At 33.1% G+C, this 20,569-nt stretch overlaps 1 protein-coding gene across 8 annotated transcripts in view; it reads left to right on the top strand.

Annotated features, from left to right (window-relative positions):
* The window catches only part of Prpf40a (pre-mRNA processing factor 40 homolog A), a 44,141-nt gene that overhangs the window by 5,929 nt on the left and 17,643 nt on the right, over positions 1 to 20,569 (top strand). For all 8 annotated transcript variants that reach the window (XM_074070805.1, XM_074070804.1, XM_020179585.2 and 5 more), the window contains exons 3-7: positions 7,733 to 7,813; positions 8,809 to 8,839; positions 10,159 to 10,175; positions 19,043 to 19,153; positions 20,388 to 20,508. In XM_074070805.1, the coding sequence (XP_073926906.1) occupies positions 7,733 to 7,813; positions 8,809 to 8,839; positions 10,159 to 10,175; positions 19,043 to 19,153; positions 20,388 to 20,508 (361 nt within the window). The remainder of the gene's footprint in view (positions 1 to 7,732; positions 7,814 to 8,808; positions 8,840 to 10,158; positions 10,176 to 19,042; positions 19,154 to 20,387; positions 20,509 to 20,569) is intronic.

The raw sequence follows: 20,569 nt of genomic DNA, 5'->3' as shown, positions 1-20,569 counted from the left end.
TGCTTTCCCAACAAGTAACAGTTTTTAAGCTCTTAAGCGGCAGGGGCTGAGTTCTGGACTTTTCAAGAAATGCAAGGTATATAAATGCTGAACACAGTTCTTGGCACAGCATGCGTGCTCAGTAAAATACTTGTTGAATGAATGAAACAAATACATAGATACTCTTTCCTACAGTGTAAGCTAGAAAATTAATCATTGATACAAGTGTCTGTTTTTAGTGGTCACTTATAAGTTTATATTGTAGCATTTTATTCTTGGTTTTTAGTTGTGCCTTTTTACTATTGCTTTTTTACTTAGAAAAATAGTAGATAAGATGAAATGAGAGCAATTTTGTTTGGTGAATAAATCTAAAATACCTATATCCACTTACTTTAAATGATAGGCAAATTATTTATCTGTGTGCTGTCAGTGATGATCAAGTTTTACAATGTATTTTTCCATAAATTAGAGAAAAATGATGATTTGGAATACAGGTCTTCCAGAGAAATGCAATGTATTGGTATATTAGATTTATCTGATTAGACACATTTATTCGTTTTGTTTTTAAATTATCCCTACTTTGGGGGGTAGTTACAGAATCCATGCTCTTGAATTGGGTATTAGCCATTACAAAAAGAAACTTTTTTTTTAGGTCATCTCATAATTCCTAAGCCTATTATGCATTCACATTTCTCAGACAAATACTTCTTTAAAAATACTATAACCTTGACCGAATGAATGTGTAACTTTTAGATTGTTGTGGTTAGTTTGACAAGTTTTTGCTGGTAAGACTACTGATATGCTTATTTTCATTACCATTAGATAGCAATTTATTTAAATAGGAACTAAATATTTAGAGACATCTGAGATGACCACATCAGTTTGGAAGAATGAACTGTATCCCTCCCTCTTTGAGACTCAACAGGCACAATATTAAGATGCTGGGAAGTCTTAAAGAAGCCTTTAAAAAAAACTTTTATCTTGTATTTCTGTCTTACTGAACTATCTCTTCTTACCTCCCTTCCCCAGACTCTCAGTGACCCCTCCCTCTCAGCCCTGTCCTCTCAATTTTCTCTTTATCTTGCTTTGTCTAGCACACTACATGGAATTAACATTTTGTGGAAAATGCTGAGTGAGGGCCATTAATGCATTTAGTTCGCTCTGTGGGAGAAAAAGGCAACTTTGAAATAAGTTAGTATTAACACACACGAATGAAGGAGTTTATAGCATGACATTCATTAAATACTAAGATCAAACAGAAGAGGGAACAATGTCAGCAGACTATCCTGTTGATTTTGAATTTCATTTATTTAGAAATATTGATGCCATGACGTCCAATCATAAGTATCGTATCACTAGGTAATAAAGGCTGTGTACTAGGGGTTTTTTGTTCTTGCTTATTTTTAGTCTAGAGAAATAGGTCTGAGTTTTGAAGATTCCTAAGTAGGAGTGAGTACTTTCTCATGTAGAGGTTGTCCTTTTCATTATTTGTTTTTCTCATACCTCCTTCATCATTATTATTTTTTTGTCAATAGACATTGTCCCTTGGGCATGGCGCTCATGTAAAGATGAATGATGTATATCTTGCTCTTGAACTTACCACTATTTCTGAGATGCCTGTCTGAACTATGTGTTTTAATTTTCTTCTGTAAAGCTGTCAGGATATTGCTGGACACTTGGAAATCTTGCGGACATGAATCTTATATTTGTTTCCTTTCTCAAGTTTCCATACATTATCTTTCACTTTAAGCAATAGTTATAGTTAGCAGTTACTCCAGATGGGTAATTTTGAATTTGTGGGCTTGAAAGAAAATCTGTTACTTCTTAGTGTAATCTCTGAATCTTCTTAAAATATGAATGATGCTGTTAGATATGTCTGTCAAAGAATTGCAGGTAGGCCAGCAATTGAGCTCTGTGCTGAGTTGAAATACAGTTTGCTTTATATGCGTCTCTGGTTTGTTTATCTTAGACTTTAATTTTTGAAAAAAATTCTCATTACAGGACAAACAGAATTATTCATCAGGTCCTGATCTTCTGAACATTAAGTTCCTATTTACAGACACAGATTTGTTGTTGTGGTCTTTGGTCATGTAGTATCCAGGAAGTTGTTACTTCTGCAATACGACTTCAGTAATTTCTACTTCATTACATATTTATGATCTTATACACCTGTGCTACACAGTAATGTTTCAGTCAATTATGGACTGTGTGTGGTGGTAGCCTCATAAGATTATAACGGAGCCGAAGAATTCTGCGGCCTGGCTTTTTCACTGTACTTTTTCTACATTTAGATACACAAATACTTCATGTTGCTGTTCCCTCCAGTATTTAGTACAATAACATGCTGTACAGGTTTATAGTCTGGAAGCAATAGATTACACTATGTAACATCAGTGTGTAGTGGGCTACATAGGTACAGTAATGAGTAATGCACCCCACAAAGATGCTTTGCTGAACAATAGACTACATATATGGCCATCATCACATAAGATTATGGAGCTGAAAAATTCTTATGACCTATAGTTGTCCTGTTGTCCATAAATAAACCTACTGCACTGCCAGTCATAGAAAAGTATGTCCCACACAATTATATAGACAGCATAGTAGTTGATAATGATGCAAAAGAACAATGTTACTGATTTATATATTTAGTGTGATATACTTATCCTTTAGAATGTACAATTTACAAAAAAAAGTTTACTGTAAAACAGTATGTCATGTTACATCTGCAGTAGCCTCACACATCTCATTTTTACTGAATCTCTTGGTGCATCAAAAGGTCATGTCCAGTGATCTATACCATCTTAGGTTTGTGTAAGTACACACTGATGTCTGCACAGTGAAATAATGCGATACATTTAATAGAATGGCCCCATCATTAAACAACACCTGATTGTATCTAATATAATAGAAAATTACCCTTTTTTTTTATACTGAAAGTATGAAGATTCAGATACATATAGCACTGAATCCCAGCTTGAAGGATTTGAGGAGGGGATAATAATGGTCTTGTGTCCTTGTTACGATACTTACGTCCCAGAGAAGGCTTACATGAATTTATAATGTAAGTTTTAAAAGTCTTTAAATTTGTAAGTCTTTAAATTGTAACATGGCAATATTCTGTGTATCCCTAGTTATATTTAAAACTTATTTTAAACAAGGTGGGTGATTCATTTTCTTTCAGCTCCTTTTCTAAGTTTTTGTGTTTCATAAACTGTGTTAGAAACGATTATAATTCTGATCCCATGTTTAAATAAACTTGATCTTCCTGGCTCTAAAGTGGATTGACTAGATAGGTGTCCACTTATAGATGGTAATAATAGGGTACAGAGTGTTAAAGTGAACTATACAGTGACATTGCAGAGCCAGCAGTCTATGTGATACTTAATCTGGGATTGACTTCTTATTACATGTATTGGTTATTGAAATGATAATCTCATAGTATTTGCTAGATATCTTTAAAGAACTAAAATGCCCAAGATAAAGAATGGGTGAGGGTAGGAGCTACAAAGAAGAGCCTTTTATTGTGTGAGTTAAAGAGCAATGATAATACATTGGCCCTCCATATCTGCAGGTTCCACATCCATGAATTCAGCTAGTCATCTGTCAAAAATATTTTGGAAGAAGGTTTCATCTGTATTGAACAGGCATTTTTTTGTTATTCCCTAAATGATAACAGTAACTATTTACATTGTATTAGCTAATATCAGTAAGGTGATTTAAAAGATTAAAGGAGAATTTATGTTATATGCAAATATTGTGCCATTTTATAAAAGAGACTTAAGCATCCAAGGATTTTGGTATCCTCAGGGAATGCTAGAACCAGTACCCCATGCATACCAAGGGACAATTGTGGTAGCTGTCATACCATTGTAATCAAACACTGTTCTAAGCGCATTACATTCACTGTCTCATTTGATTCCTTAACAATAATCAGATAGGTACTATTTTTGTCATGATGAGAAAATTGAGGTCCAGAGAGACACCAAGATTACATAGCTGGTAAGTGGTCAAGCTAGGGTAGGATTTCTGCTAATCTGACTTTGGACTATGTGAGCACATGAACAGAAGCATTGCAATACCTTTATAGTTGATCTGATAACCAAGGCAGCTACCACAGGTGGTGGGGTAAGTATTAGCATGTTGAAAGGGGATGACTCACAAATCTGGCAGGGTAGGGGAGGACTGGTCAAGATTTCATCACATTAAGATGGGTTATTTCAGGAATTTCCCATTTATGATATAAAAAACTTGATAAAGTTTATGTTTTCCTTTTTAGAGTATATATTGATGCACTATAATGATGAAATGATACAATGAAATGTGCTCATTTTCTAAATAACATTAGAAATTCTTTGTGATGCCAAGAGTGACTGACCAGGTTGGGTGCACTCTAGGTTTTGCTTATTTGTTTATCTTCCTCATACTTGTGATTCTTCTTGAATACTTTCTTTTTTCAGTATTAGAAATTAAATCCAGGGCTTCACATTTGCTAATTAAGTGTTCAATCACTGAGTTATATCCCCAACCCCTTCTTTATTTTTATTTTTGAAGCAGGATTTCCCAAAATTGCCCAAGCTGGCCTTTAACTTTTGATCCTCTTTCCTTGGCTGGGAGTACCTCACTATGACTGGCTTGAACGTGTCAGTTATGTTTTTAAAATGTATTAAAGTATTTATAAAAGATTAATATTTTAGGAAATTTAGTTTACTTCTCACATATCTATCTTTTGCCTTCCCCCCATACTCTGTGTCTGATCCTAACAATTAAAAGTTCTAATTATAGTGCTTTTCATGTTTGCCAAAGTAGTTTGAACAGAAATATGTAAAGCAATGCATGTTTTGATTTTATAGTATGGTTCACATTAAGTTAATGTACTTTGCATCTTCAAAAGTTATGTAGTTCATGATATTTATGGCATTATTATGGTGATTAAGTTAAGAATTTTTTCCTTGTCATTTTTAACTAATATGCCATCTTCAAAAAACTTTGTTATGAGTGTTTCAACTTTGGTTGCTGGAAATAGGGAAGGACAAATAACTTCTTAAACACAAGCTAGTTCTCATAAGCTTGCAGAGTGCATTGCCATTAACAGTGGTGTTAGAATAAAAAAAGCAAAGAGCGAGAAGAGAGAAGAGAATAGATACCAGGAATTTTTTATTTTTTTTTTGGTGGTGGTGGTACTCAGGGCCTATACCTTGAGCCACTCCACCAGCCCTTTTTTGTGTGAAGGGTTTTTTCGAGATAGGGTCTCATGGAACTATTTGCCTGAGCTGGCTTGGAACCGCAATCCTCCTGATCTCTTCCTCCTGAGTAGCTAGGGTTATAGGCATGAGCCACTGGTGCCGAGTGAAAAACTTACCCTTTGAAAGAATTCAGCTTCAAGGACAGGGATTGTAAAATGAACCTCAGGTTTTATGTGTCCTAGAATTAATAGAAATGAGAATCATTGTAACATTTCCAAAGTAGATTCCTAAGGCTCTGAGAAGCAGACTTTTCTGTGATGCTTAGGCCTCTGAGGGAGCTGTAAATTTGTCAGATTCTTGTAGTAGCTTTTCATATGAAGTACATTATTTTGCATACCAGTATTTTTTGTTGTTGTTGTTCTTTGGTTTCATCTTCTTAACATTAGGTTTTGACTTAAAATTTTCTTATCTGTTTACTTTTAGAATATTCGTTGTATATAATTGTAAAATCTTTTGGGTAAGCTTGTAAGACAAGCTTAACTAGTCTTCACCTCCCACAATTTACAGAGAATACTCAAGGAAGATGTGGTTTTTATTTGCTATTAAACGTCACTCTGTAATAGTTACTATGAATTCTGTTCTAAACAAAATTTTTGATCTTTTAACGTTTTGAAGTATGGGTAGAAGGACAATGTGAGAAACACTTCTGTCAAACTTTGAATGTTCCTTGGTAGTTTTAAATATTATTTGTTGTCTCATTAGCCTGGTCTAGAAAGCTTGTGGCTTTGTTTTTAAAAATGTGATTTGATCTCTGTGTTAGGAAGTCAGTAACTGAAGTTAGTAACTTCAGTTGAAGTTAACATTCATTTGTACAATCTGCTACTCCCATCTAATAATGTTCTCTTGCATTATGAGGATGTATGTTTTTGGGAGGTGGGTGGGTTTGGGGTTTCTTTTGGTTTTTTTAGTTTTTTTGGCAGTACAGAGTTTTGAAGTCAGGACCTCATGCCTGCTAGGCTGTACTACTTGAGCCACTCCACCAGCCCTCTTTTGTGTTGGATTTTTTTTTTAAGGTAGGGTGTTATGAACTGTTTGCCTGGGCTGGCCTCAAACTGTGATCATCCTGATCTCTGCCTCACAAGTAGGTAGGATTATAAGCGTAAGCCACTGGCACCCATCTTGGAAAGAGTTTTTTCTTAATTCCATTTTTTAAAATACCTTTCATTCTTAGGAGAAAAATGTTTTTCTGTTAGGTTTTCAAAGTTTGATTTCTGAAACTAGCTTAGAATTCTAGCTTTGGATATTCTTTTAATGTGTATGTTATTTCTCTAGTCTTTTAGTCTGGTTGTGGAATCTTGTTAGGACTTCTGTTTTTAATTCCTATGTCTTTTTATAAATATTATTTTGACCATATGTTCCAAGTAGGCTACCACATTCTTCTAATCACAGTTTCTGTCAACAAGTTCTTGTTTAATGATGCTTAATCAGTTTATTGGTGCTTTTTTAACCCATTAACTCCGTGGTAGTTCATTTTAAGGGTACTTTGGTTCATAAGTAAACTTTAACAAGTAATAAAATTAAACATGATAGTTCTCATCTAACTTTAGTAGGATTTAATTCATATGTTCCTATTGATCAGTATGCTTACATTTTTCTGTTATTCCCATTTGTCACATTGTTCATTTAATTTGAAACTTGAATAGCCAATTACCTTGTTCCAATACCTGTGATTATTGTATTTAAATTTACCCCTCCCAGCTTCCCTAGATAATTGATATTAAAATCCAAATTGTAATGTAGGAGTATACTAATATAGGTAAACTCAGTTGAATCCTTTAGAAACTAAATTTTCATTATTTTTATTTATATAGAGAAGATTAATTCATAGATTTGGATGGTACTTGTTGGTAAACTAGTCTGAGATCTCAAACTAGTATCTTCAGATATGCATGTACTTTTACGTTTTCTGTATGAGAAGGGAAAGAAGATTTATGATTAAACTTATATTTTTTATATATTTTTAAGCTAATGTTTAGATTTTAAGCACCTTTGATCTAGGAGTTTGAAAAGGACTAGATTGTTGTAAATTATTCATTACACATTAATCAAATGTAAAAAATGTTGAAAATTTTTATCTTGGCTTCTCTTCCTTCAAAAAGGGGAGAAAACTATTGAATCAAGACTGAAAGGAAAGTATTCATACTTTTAGGCTAGCAATAATGTAAAAGTCCATACTTTTAAGTTTACTTTGTAACATAGTTTTGAGGTCTTGTGGAGAGGCTCAGTTGGTAGAGCCACCTGCCTAGCAGGCATTAGGCCTTGAGTTCAAACCCCAGTACCACCAAAAAAAAAAAAAAATTTTTTTTGAGTACTCATATAAACTATGATTTAAGTATTAAAATAGGCCATTTATTAAGTACTTCATTCATTCAACAAGCACTTACTAAGCATACTATCCATATAGTATAATAGTGGAGTTTCAGTGGTCTTTATTCTTAAGTTGTATGATGTTTAAGTTGTGAAGTATTTTCGTCTTGGGTAGTAATCTTGTTTTACTTTTATTTTAGATGCCTGGAATGATGTCATCAGTAATGCCTGGAATGATGATGTCTCATATGTCTCAGGCTTCCATGCAACCTGCTTTACCGGTAATCTTGTGAACATAACTATTTGCTATGATGTTTTGACTTTTTTTTTAATATATGAAATAATACCTGTGTACCCTATAGCCAATCATATTAGCCTTTTAAATGCCTCTCAGTTATAAAAATTACATTGGAATTTAGTTTTTGTAACTGAATGATAAGAATTTACATTTTTTCCCAACATTATAAAATATGTACATGCTTTTATTAAGTTAATTCTAACTTAAACAAGGAACCAGAATACTAAAAAACGTAATTTGTGAGTCAAAAGTTTTTAGTAGTCTGGTATTATATTAAAGGGTGGAGAGACGTTTACTGAACAGTAGTTAAAAATTGATAATTCAAAATGATTATTCAAATTAGTTTAACTTCTTTATTTCCTGAAAGCATATTGGTTGTATGAACAGGTATGACATACTCCCTTGGGGTGATTAGTTTTATACAAAACCCATTAGGCCATATATTTTCAAAATTCTAATATTGGAATTATTACTGCTAATGTTAAAATGTTACTAGACTACTAAATTTGTTAATATTTGCATATACTATGTTATGTGAAAATTTCCTGTGGGATCTGAGACAATGCCCTATAATTTCCAACATTAAGATTTCTAGAGTAAAACTCATGGATAGTCAGTCTTGAGGTAGAATAAATAATTGTGTAGAGTTTCATATTCATTCTGGACACACTTTGCCACAGTAATGAATTTTATTGTCATACTTGGAAAATCTTGGTTTTCAGGGCTTTGTGGATTTCCAAATGGTGACTATAGGTTTGTGAATCTATGACTGCGACCATATAACACTTAATTAAAATGCCAATTTAGTTAAGTATCTGCAAGTTGCCAATCTCTTAAAATTTTTAACAATCGTAGGGAACTGAGACTGCTAAAACTTTTATAAAGAATCTTTGGGTCAGTAATTTGACTTATGAGTAGCATTTATAAAATGTTGTTTAAATGAGGTATATATTAGTAATTTCATCTTTCTTCTTGCAGCCAGGAGTAAATAGTATGGATATAGCAGCAGGTATGTATACTACATATGGTGGATTTCACTTGGAGAGTAGCAGCCATATTATATTGAGGAATAAAAGCAGTGTCTTGGCCTTTATTATCAATTCCTAACGTTTTCTTTATTTTGTTTTATCTTTTTTGCAATAGGAATAGTGTTCTTAAGAAATTGTCGTAGTTTTAGGTTAAGGGTCTGGACCAAATTTGTTGTGCAAACAGGCTTTTGCCCCATGCAATGTTTATAAATCTTAAAATTACTGCTAACATTTAAAGTCTATGTTTTATGTATATTGAACTCATGTTGAAACTTTGGATGATGTGAATTTCAGTACTTAACAGTAGTCCTATTAACATAGCAGGTGCTCACAGGATATTTGTAAAATGAATTTACAAATATTTGTACTCAGTAAACATGGGAATGGGGTAGTGGCTCCATAAGTGAGATGTGGAAAATTCATTCCTTTTGGACTTTTTTTTTTTTTTGGACTGCTGAGCTATCTCATAGTCATTTTTCTGTTACCCACCTAGTCCTTGTAGTCATTAGCATTTATAAGCCCTATTTTTATTATTTTTTTTCCCTACTTTTACCAATACCTGGTCATTTCAACAAATGAGGCTTTAATATATTTCTCTTTAATTACTGTCAAAATGCTTTGTCCCATTAATGTCCATAATAACTTCTTCTGAGTGTCCGTTATATTTGAACTTTCTTTTGTTTTGCAGTCTTTGTTTTCTTTTTACATGCAGCTTTAAATTAGCTAGCTTCTAGAGTTAGACATCTGTATGAGCTTCTGAGTAATATGCATTTCAAAATCTTACATCTTTGGGGATTTTCTGTATTACTGTAGCACTATACTATTATAACACTATACATAGAACTTCTGTAATAATGGAAATGTTCTGTAATTGGTACTGTAAAGTACAGTAGCCACTAGCCACATGTAGTTATTGAATATTTGAAATGTGGCTAGTATGTTGAGGAACCAGTTCTATTTTTAAAAATTAATTGTAAAATGTTTTAAGTTTTGATATAAGCAGGAATGTGTGGTGGGTGATGGCTATTGTTCTGTACAGCAAGAAGAGGAATAAAAGGCAAGATATTATTTCTCAAACTGGCTCCAAGTGACGTTGAAGATTAAAAGCTCAAAGTCTGAAAATGCTTTGCACAATAGAAGCTTATTTGTAGAAAAGAGCAAGCATGAGGCATGCAGGTCATGTGAGAGAGTACCATAATCATTAGTGAGAAAGAATGAAACAAAAATAATATAAATAAATATTGAAACTGTTGAAGAAAGCATGATTTATCACTAAATATTTTACCTTTTTTTTTTTTAGGTGCAACTGCTGGCGCAGTAAGTATTGTTTAAAACCGTTATGTATTTGTTTCATAATATTTCCTTAATCTGTTACATTGATCTTATTTCTTTTCTAAAGGTTATCTCAGGCCTTAGTTTTCCATGTCAAATGTTGATAAATTGGTGTATTTTAAAGTTTAATTTGATTGGACTTAGAAGACCAATCATGACTTGGTTGTGTGTCTCAAAATACTGAGGCTGGTTACTTTATAAAGAAAGAAGTTTACGCAACACATGGATTGGGAGGCTAAAAATCCAAGGTCAGTCCACTTCATCTGTTCAGCCTCTGGTAAGGGCCACCTAGCTACTTCACAGCATGACAGAAGACAATTAGATAGGAAGAGTGCATAAGAGAACAGTATGCAGTATATGTAGAAGAGATCATGTGAGATAGGAAGAAAGGTATGAAGCTTAGTCAGGCTAAAACATTTTATAACAACCAATTCCAAGTTCAAGTCCATGAGCCCAAGAACTTGTTCTCTGGAGAAAATCATTAATTCCTCTTAATAACCCATTCACCTCCCAGAGACACCACTTAACATTGCCACATTGGAGAACAAGCCTTAACATGAATTTTAGTGAGGAGAAACTATACTGAACTATAGCAAGTAGAAATTATGTTACCAGTTTTTATAAAAATTTGAATTTGTCATAATTAAGAGGGAAGGAGAACTTGTTAATTCTTAACCTTTTAATTTGAATTCTTTTAATTTGAATTCAGTTAAGTATCACGTTACAAGATACCCCTTGTATACAGATTTTTATTTACCTTTGTTTATTACTGTAAACTTAATGTAGACATTTTTGGTTTTTTGAGACAGGATCTCATTATGTAGTTCAGTATGGCCTGTCATTTGTAATTATCCTGCCTCAGCCTCCCGAGTGCTGGAATTAACAAGCTTGTGTAACCATGCCTGGCCCTAACATAGACATTTTCTATAGGAGGTTCCTCTGTTCTAGTACCTCCAGTTGGATACCTGAGTCCATGGATGTGCAGGTCCCTTATATAAAATGGCATACTATTTGCTTATAAGCTGTGTATATCCTGTATATACTTTAAATCATTATTAAGTTACTTATACCTAATAACAATATAAGGCTGTAAATAGTTGTTAATACTGTGTAAATCAGAGAATAATGACTAGAAAAGGTATGTACATAGCACAGAGTTTTTATTGTTGCTGTTGGGTGTTTTTCTCAGTACTGGGAACCCAGAACTTTGACATGCTAGGACAAACACTCTTCCACTTGAGCTATATCCCAGCCCTATATATGCTTTAAAAAATTTTTTTTAAAACAAAAAGAAAATTTTTTTGATAGATCTAGAAAGTTTATTTAAGTTATGTTATAATTGTGGATAACTGAAAACCACTCTCCATCAATGGAAATAAATGATAGAAACAAATAAATTATGGCACATCAACCCAAAAAAGTAAGTTTCATCTACCAGAGGTAATGGTCCAAACTTAATTTATCCATTTGAGAAGATAGCCAGAGATTGTTATTTTATATTTTGTACTTTCTTTTTTTTTTTTTTAATTTTATTTTATCATTTTTACATTTACTTATATGTGTATATATTATTTGGGCCACCTCCCCCCTCCCCCCCACCATCCCCCCTTTCTGGACAGAACCTGTTCTGCCCTCTTGTTCTCAGATTTTGTTGAACAGAAAACATGGAAATAATAAGAAAGACATAGAGTTTTTGCTAGTTTGTGATAAAGACAGCTATACAGAAAGATTCCTAGTGTTGCCTCCATGCACTTGTGTATTGAAACCCACATTGGTTCATCTCTACCAGACCTCTTCACTACTTCCTGGTCCTCTTCCTATAGTGGCTTCTACCAGTTTAAGGTAACTTTGTTCGTTCCTCTACAATGAGCACATAACCACATTCAACTTTTAGGTTTCCTTCCCTTTCCCTATACCTCCTATGTGTATTCTCCCCTTAGTGTGTTACCCATGTCCAATAATATTACTGCGTCTGTTTTAGGTCTATAATCCACATATGAGGGAGAACACGCAAGTTTTGGCCTTCTAAGCCTAATTAACTTCACTTAAGATGATGTTCTCCAGTTGCATCCATTTGCTTGCAAATGACAAAATTTCACTCTTCTTTGTGGCTGAGTAAAATTCCATTGTGTGTAAATACCACATATTCTTAATCTATTCCTTGGTAGTGGGGGCATCTTGATTGTTTCCATAGCTTGGCTATTGTAAATAATGCTGCAATAAACATGGCTGTTACATGCTTTTACTGTTTTATTTTGTTGTTCTTGTTTAAAGTTGTGAAAAATCTGTACAATTCACCTCTTACAAATACTACATTTGTTTGAAGGACTTTATAAAGTATTCTTTGGCACAGATATAATTATTTATTTTGTTATTTTGTTACTATTTATTTTGTCTCCCTGTGTATCCCAGACTCACCTAGAACTTGCTTTGTATAGCCCAGACTTGCCTCAAACTGGTGATCCTCCTGCCTCAGCCTCCCAAGTGCTGGGATTAAAGGCATGAATCAACATTCCTGGCTACATTAATTTATTTAACTATTTGCTTATTTGTAGATAGTTTTTTTTTAAATTCCCCTTCCCCGCTCCAATTTGTTCTTTCACTCCTAGAAGATTCCAGGAATAGCATTTCTGGGATGGAGAGCATGTAAGTAGCCATTTTTTAAAGAATGTATAGTGGCTTTTTTTTTTGGAGGCAAGGTCTTGCTTAGTACTGGCTGAGCTTGAACTTTTGATCCTCCACTCTGTGCTATCAAGCCCAGCTCTACAGTATATGTTTTTAATAACAGAATAGTACCATGTCCTTATCTTGAAGAATCTGTCATAGCAACAGTCAGTATCATTCATTGGAATTTTGATGCATGGACATATATTTGACCTCAGACTCCTTAATGTGATTCCTTCATGAGACTCAGCATTTTATCTGCTCTTTCGGTTTCTCTCGTCTGTTAACTTGTTTTCATCCTTTCGTGTTTTTCTGTTGAACTGTCTTTTGGGGTTTGTTTGCTTGTTTTTCACAATTTTATTTTGAGTTCTTTAAATATTACTGGTATTAAACTTTTACCAGTCATGAATTTCAAATATTTTTTTTCTTGTCTGTTTCACTTTCACAGCACTTGCCTGAGCCATTTTTTATTTTAATGTAGTCTGATACATGATTTTTTTTAGTTTCTAAGTTTCATGAAATTTATCTTCATCTCTTAACATTATTCATAGTTTCTCATATTTACTTAGAAGATTGTTACTGCTTTCACTTTTACTATTTAAGTGTTTGAGTCTTCGGTAACTGTGAAACCATTTCTTTCTCATGTAATTGAACTCTTGTCATATGTTAAATTTTCACATTGTGTCATCTATTTCTGGGTTTTCTTTTCAGCTGTTTTTCTGTGTATTTATAACTCAGTATTATACTTTTCTCCAAGTAGATTACCTTTAATATTAGTATGCAAGCTCTTACGGTTTAAATTACTGTTAGCTTTTTTTCTAGATAGCATGTTTTCCTATTGTCCTGTGTAAATAAAACTAAACAAGTCCACACATCTACTCAAAAAAATTGATTTTTAACCTACATTATATTTAGTTCAATTGTATACATTTCTATTAAACCTTTTCAGACAAAATTTATTTGGTTGAAAACTTACTCATATTCTCTTTAGAGAATAGGCCTTTAACACTGATATTCAACACACCTTTCCCTTTGTTTTTCTTCATCTTTTTTCTCATCTTCCTTCTACCAAAGGTCCTCTCTTAGGATATTTGTCCCAAGATGTGTATGTATTGCAAGAAATTTATGGAATTTTCTGCCTTGTTTTTGTATGTATTTGTTATTAAATCACTTCATCAGACACATGGTAATCAGGTTATCTTTTGTATTCTATCAGAAAGTTTAATAAGAGTCTTATGCATCCTTCATTTTGTTAGTTTACAGATATTATTTAGGATTTGGTACTGTTTTGAGTATTTTGCTATTAAATCATTTTTATATGCGATGTTACATCAAATGTGCTTGATGAACTCTTGTTTCTTGATTGGTTTTTGAAGTATGTTATACTATCATCCTCAAATGACAGTTTTGTCTCCTTTCTTCTAATCCTTATGACTGTTAGTTTTTCTTATCCTCTTAGCCAAAGCCTCCAGTACTATATAATGAGCAGTAGAAATGATAAACTGATATCATTTTGTTTCCTCTTTTAAAGGAACTATGTGTTAGCTTCTCCATTAAATGCCTATTCTAAAGAAGCCTCTTCCTGTTCTTCGTTTGCTGGTAGAGTTCAGTGCATACTTATTTTTGAAATTCTCTAATGATTTTCTTATGTCAGATGTGGTGATCATATAATTCTTCTCTAGTTGGTTAATGTGTAACAGATAGATAAATTTCCTGGCATTAGCTCATCTGCATTATTACGGGAAATTCAACTCAACTGTACATGCTCGGGATGTGTATGTATGTATGTGTGTGTTTAATTCCTTGTAATTTCAGTTTGTTAAAATTTAGGTTCTTTGCAGTAATCCACTTTTTTTGGTCCCTAGAACAAATTTTGTAAGTTAGATGTAATTTATTTCTTAACAGCTAATACAACACAACTAAAAAGTGACTGAATAGGATTTGGATCACCTTTAGCGATTATTGACCTGTTCAGTTTTCTCATTTTATTTTTCCAGAAATCATCCGTTACATTGAGGGTTATTAAATTATTTAGCATAGTTGAAAATGATAATAGCTATTATCAACCTTATTTTTTTCTTTTGCTTTTGGTTTTGTGGCAAAAACTTCATTTTACTTTTACTATATCTTTATTTTCTTCTTGATTAATCTTTTTTCTTGCTCTTAAGATGTATTAGCTCACTGGTTTTCAAAAGGACAGCTTTTCTTTTTTTTGTACTTGTTGGTGTTACATAATTGTTCACAATACATCAGTGCATACATAAATGTTGACAATTAGAGCATCATTCTGCTCTAATCCATATCTTGCTACTCTGTAGAAAGTGTTTTATTAGATCAAAGCGTATTCTGCAGTCTAGCCTTTTAAGTAGGATCGTATTGTCTATAAATAAGGATAATTTGACATCTTTCCTATTTCTATTTCTTTTAATTCTTTTTCTTACCTTATTGCTTTCACTAAGAATTCAAGCGTGACATTCAACAAGGGTGAAGAGAGTAAATACATCTCATTCCTGATTTTAGAGGAAATACTTTCATGTTTTTCCCAATCAGAATAATACCCAGTCATAATACTCAGAATTATGTTGAGGTTTGAGTCTTTTTTCTTTTTTCAAAACTGAGATAGAGTCTACTTATTTAACCTAAGCTGGCCTCAAATTTACAGTTCTCCTGCCTCTGCTTCCAAGCTAGGATTGGAGTTGCAGACTGTTCCCTAATTTTCTCTTTGTCACCTTTCTGTTAACTTGTGGTTTTTAGCTATCCTGTTTTATCGTTTCCCAATGTTCTTCACCTCTTTTTCTTTCTCTTCTTGGAATATATAATCTCTTTTTTATCCTAACTTCTTATTCATGAGGTCGCACGGAGGAAAATTCCATCATCTTATTATATTTCCTATATTTCTAATTTGCACATTAGATGTTTTTAAAGAAAAGCAGTTATGAATAAAAAATCTTCTCAGTGAAGTCATTTTTCTTCAAGCGTGATTTCTATAAATGGCATTTTGTAGTATTTAAGGAATTAGTACAAAAATTTATCTCTGAGTGATTCAGCTTTTATTATGTCAGGTTTTGGAGCCTTATTCCATAATAGGATCTTAGCAGGGACAATGTTATAATGAACTTCCTGACTATTTTACCTTGAGCATGTTACTTTGTTTCCTGTGCCTCTTTTCTCATGCTCAAAGTGGAGATAAATAAGTAGCACCTACCTCATGGAATTATTACCGCCTGAGGCCTAATTCCTGGTCTACTATGTGGATTAGAAATTTGTCTGTCATTATAATAATGAAACTTTCTACATACAATGAGCTTGAAACAGTATTTTAGGGTAGTTAAAATGTGGTCTTTAAGATCAAATATGACTGAATTCTTCTCACTTAGTCATTTATTTCTTGAACCCCTCTAAGCAAGTTTTTAATGGTTCTAAACCTTGATTTTCTTATCTATAGAATGGAGATAGTGGTTATACCTGCTTTGTAGTGTACTTGTGAGGTTCCAATGGAGTAGGAGATAATGAATATCAAATTGATAACTACTGGTTTAAATTGCTTGTTTACCATTCTCTCTATTATTTAGTCATTTGTATACTGTCCCTATTTTTTTTTTTCATTATAAATTCTGCTGAACTTGCCTTCTTTCCTTAATGCCCTGTAACAGGTGTGACTTGGGAAGTTTAAAGAGTTTTAAAAGTTGTGTTAGACTTCCATTTAGGTAGTTAGAATTTTGAGATGGTACCCATTACATTAAAAAAAAATTTTTAAATAAGTACAAACCCCTTTATTTTAACACCATTTATTTTATGGAATAAATAAACATACTGGTAAAGTGTCCATATATATGTCTATAGTTATATTTCCTTTTGGTGCAAAGATGCTAATGTAGGTGAATTAACTGAAAGCTATATATTTTCCAGCACCCAAAATAATATTTGTTCCAGAATATTGTAGTTGTCTTAATCCAGTACAAAATATGAGAACAAATTAAAGAATTTGACACAAATTTGGAATTATCTATGTCATGTAGAAATCCATTTTATAAATGCTTATGTCAGATGACTCACTCAATCTCCATAGCAAAGGCCAATCATTTTGTTACCAAAGAGCTTAAATTTTGTAAAATTGTTTCTTTGAATTTTAGTGACTGTACATCCTTTACATTAGAACTAGTTCTTTTTTCAGAAGTTACAGAAGATAAACATCATCTTAATCATTACACTTGCAGTAATTTAGTCATCATTTCTTGGCTCTCGAAGGTGTAATTGTTACTTAGCTAGTTCTCTTTTCTTTTTCTGGAGAGAGAGTGGTACTGGGGTTAGAACTTAGAGCTTTTGTGCTTTTAAGGCAGCCACTGTACTGCTTGAGCCATGCGTGGTTATTTTTAAGATAACATTTTTCCACTGAGATGAAGTCTTTGTCTGGGCTGGCTTAGAACCTCAAACTTCCCAGATCTGAGCCTCCCAAGTTGTTAGGATTACAGGTGTGATGCACCAATACCTGGTTTCATCTCATCTTCTAAAATCTGTGAAATTTGGGATGTGTATATTACATGGTATCTTGTGACCTTTATCATCTTACAAGTACTTATGGCTTAGTTTTGCTTGAGTTAATAGCATTAGTGCCAACATGAAAAAAATAGAAGTCAGTGATTTGTAAGGAAATCAGAAAAGTAACAGCCCAGCACTTTTTAATCAACTAATAATAAAATGACAATGGGGAATAAATGGAAAAGGTGGTAAATGGCATCTATTCAGACATAGTCCCTAAGCAAATGTCAGCTCTTAATAAATCAGTGAGAAAAGAAACGTAGTTCAGCTTTAAATAAGTACATCAGAAGGTTAAGAAACAGTACTGGTGGTTCTCAAATATTTTTTTTTAAAAGAAGAAATAATATTACCAATGTACTTGATGCCACATTGGATAATATTGTTTGTTATATAATGAACATCAGACATTAATAAAAAAGGTCCCTGTGAAAAAAAGTAACTTTGTTGTTTTCCTTTTTTGAACTCCAGGGCCTCAGGCTTGTTAGGCAGGCTCTCTACCATTTGAGTCATTCTGCCAACCAGCCAGCCCTGTTTTGTATTGTGTATTGGATATTTTCTAGATAGGGTTTGGCCAAAGTATTTGCCTGGGCAGTTTGTCTGGCTTTGAATTGTGATCCTCTTGATCTGTGCCTTCTCAGTAGCTAGGATTACAGGCGTGAGCCCTGACACCTGGCTTTGTCTTCCTTTTGATGCATGCTTAAAAGTGATTTTGTAATGAAAAAGTTTAAGAATAAAATTTTCAGTAACTTTCAAGTCTTTGTGGTCAAAAAATCATGATCGTGTGACAGTGATTATAATTTCTTTTTTCATTCTTAGAGGTGTGTGCAGTAATGACTTAGATTTAAAGAAACAGTACAGTTCATCATTGTAGCCCTCTTTGAACCATTGTTTGCTACCATCTGGAAATTCTGGTGCTCAGAACTGACCCCACTACCTTTGATAACCAATCATTCATTATTCATAATAGCTTATAAATCCTTACCAATGCTGATTTGAATTATGTCTATTAGGGCCTGGCAACTTTTAGCAGATTCTTAGTAGTTGTGTTGGACCCTAAAGTGTAAATTAATATTCTGTATCACACTAGTTTCATGTAAAATTTTGAGGCATTTGGATTCACATTCCTGTTAAATTTCATCTTGTTGATAAAATCTGATTTTCATCCAAAAGCCATCTTTTCCAGTTTTGAGATGTATCTTTATGTTTTGCCAATTTAGGACTTTGTCCGATTTGATATACTGATTGTTTAGACAAGAGTCAATGAGTACATGGCCAGTCCACATATGTTATATTACCATCTAGTTCATGTGTTTTCTTTCATTCATTAAGCATAGATTTGTATTGCCGGAGTATTGTGTTATGTGCAAAAGTTAATGTTATGTGCAACAGTTAATGTTTCAAGAACAGTCATATCTTTGTAATTCTTAGATAAATCCTAAATTTGTCATCCTGCTTTACAAGTATTTTTTAAATGTTCAGTTTCTTCCTTCCATTGAGAAATTATTCTAAATGACTTGAACTTTCAAAGTATGCTCATTTTATACTTGGAATTGATACTTCATATATTTATTGCCTTAAAACTCATGTTACTTTTATTCACTGTCATGAATGTTACGTAATTTGCATCTTCGGTGATTTTCTTCCTTCAGAAGTCAATGTGGACAGAACATAAATCACCCGATGGCAGGACATATTACTACAATACTGAAACAAAACAGTCTACCTGGGAGAAACCTGATGATCTTAAAACACCTGCTGAGGTAAAAGTTTGAGGGCTAGAAATCATTCAGGGACTGTTAAGTAAACTGGGCTATAATTTTTAGAATTTTGTGTTCATCTGTCCAAAGAGCAATAGAACTTATGTTTCAGAAGATCTGTAAAAACATTCAGAAATGGGGTTAATACACACAGTGAATATGAATCACCAAGAAGAGCAATTAACGTCAATTAATTCTATAGAATTACTCTGAAAGGTGATTTGAGTCTTTTAAAATTTTCCCACTATAGCTGGGTGCTGTTGATTTTCTTCTATAATCCTACCTACCTGGGAGACTGAGATTGGGAGGATTGTGGTTTGAGTCCAACCCAGGTAAATACTTCTTGAGACCCCTTCTCCAAAAATAAAAGAGCAGAATGGACTGGAGGTGTGACTCAAGCAGTAAAGTGCCTGTCTTGCAAGCGTGAAGCCCTGAGTTCAAACCACAGACCGACACACGCGCACACACACACACACACTCACACACACGCGCACACACACACAAATAATTCCATGGTGTTAGGGGTAATAGAGATGAAGTTAGATTACCTAAAATACTTTCTTAAGAGTGAATTGTCTCATTGTAGAAAATGCCCCTGAAAAAGTATATTTTATTTTGTGTTGGCAATTTTTTTTTTGCCATTCAAAATATAGATATGGCAGTAAAAGTCCCATTACTGACTTATAGTTAGTGATTTTTCTTATTTATATGTATTGTGCAAGGCACACAAGTTTTCAGTTACTTTCTTACACCATTCTAGGTAGTATATATTAGGTTTTTTCATATCTACATTGTTTCCTTAAATTAGTTCAGATAGAGTTGTAATAAATTATGAAAGTAAAAATATATGCATGGCTAAATCAGATTTTGCTTCTCCCCAATTTTTATGTTTTCCTTACTTGCATTAGTATTTGAGAAGTCTACTTATTATATATGAGTGGCTATAAATGAGCACAAAGGATTTGAATTTCAGTTAGACCTGGCTTTGAATCTTAATTCTGCTCCTTAGTAGATGCATTACCTGAAACAGGTTACTTTGTCTCTCCAAGTAACAGTCTATGGTGGGGAATAATTAAGTTGAGCAGTAAAAATTAATATAATAAAGTCAGTTATTAAATATCTAGTAATTGATAACTTTTTACCATTATGTCACAAGATTTAAAATTGCAAACCAGCAATGTGAATGATCAGTGATGCTGAAAATATTACTATTTACTAAAAGCTTTTTCTTCTTTAGCAACTGTTATCTAAATGCCCCTGGAAGGAGTACAAATCTGATTCAGGAAAGCCTTATTATTATAATTCTCAAACAAAAGAATCCCGCTGGGCCAAACCTAAAGAACTTGAAGATCTTGAAGGTAAAACAGGAAAAAATATATGTACTGTAAAGTTGTTACATATGTATTTCATTCACTTTGA

Source organism: Castor canadensis, chromosome 4, assembly GCF_047511655.1.
Source record: "Castor canadensis chromosome 4, mCasCan1.hap1v2, whole genome shotgun sequence".
Taxonomy (NCBI): domain Eukaryota; kingdom Metazoa; phylum Chordata; class Mammalia; order Rodentia; family Castoridae; genus Castor; species Castor canadensis.
This window is presented reverse-complemented; position numbering and strand designations above follow the sequence as displayed.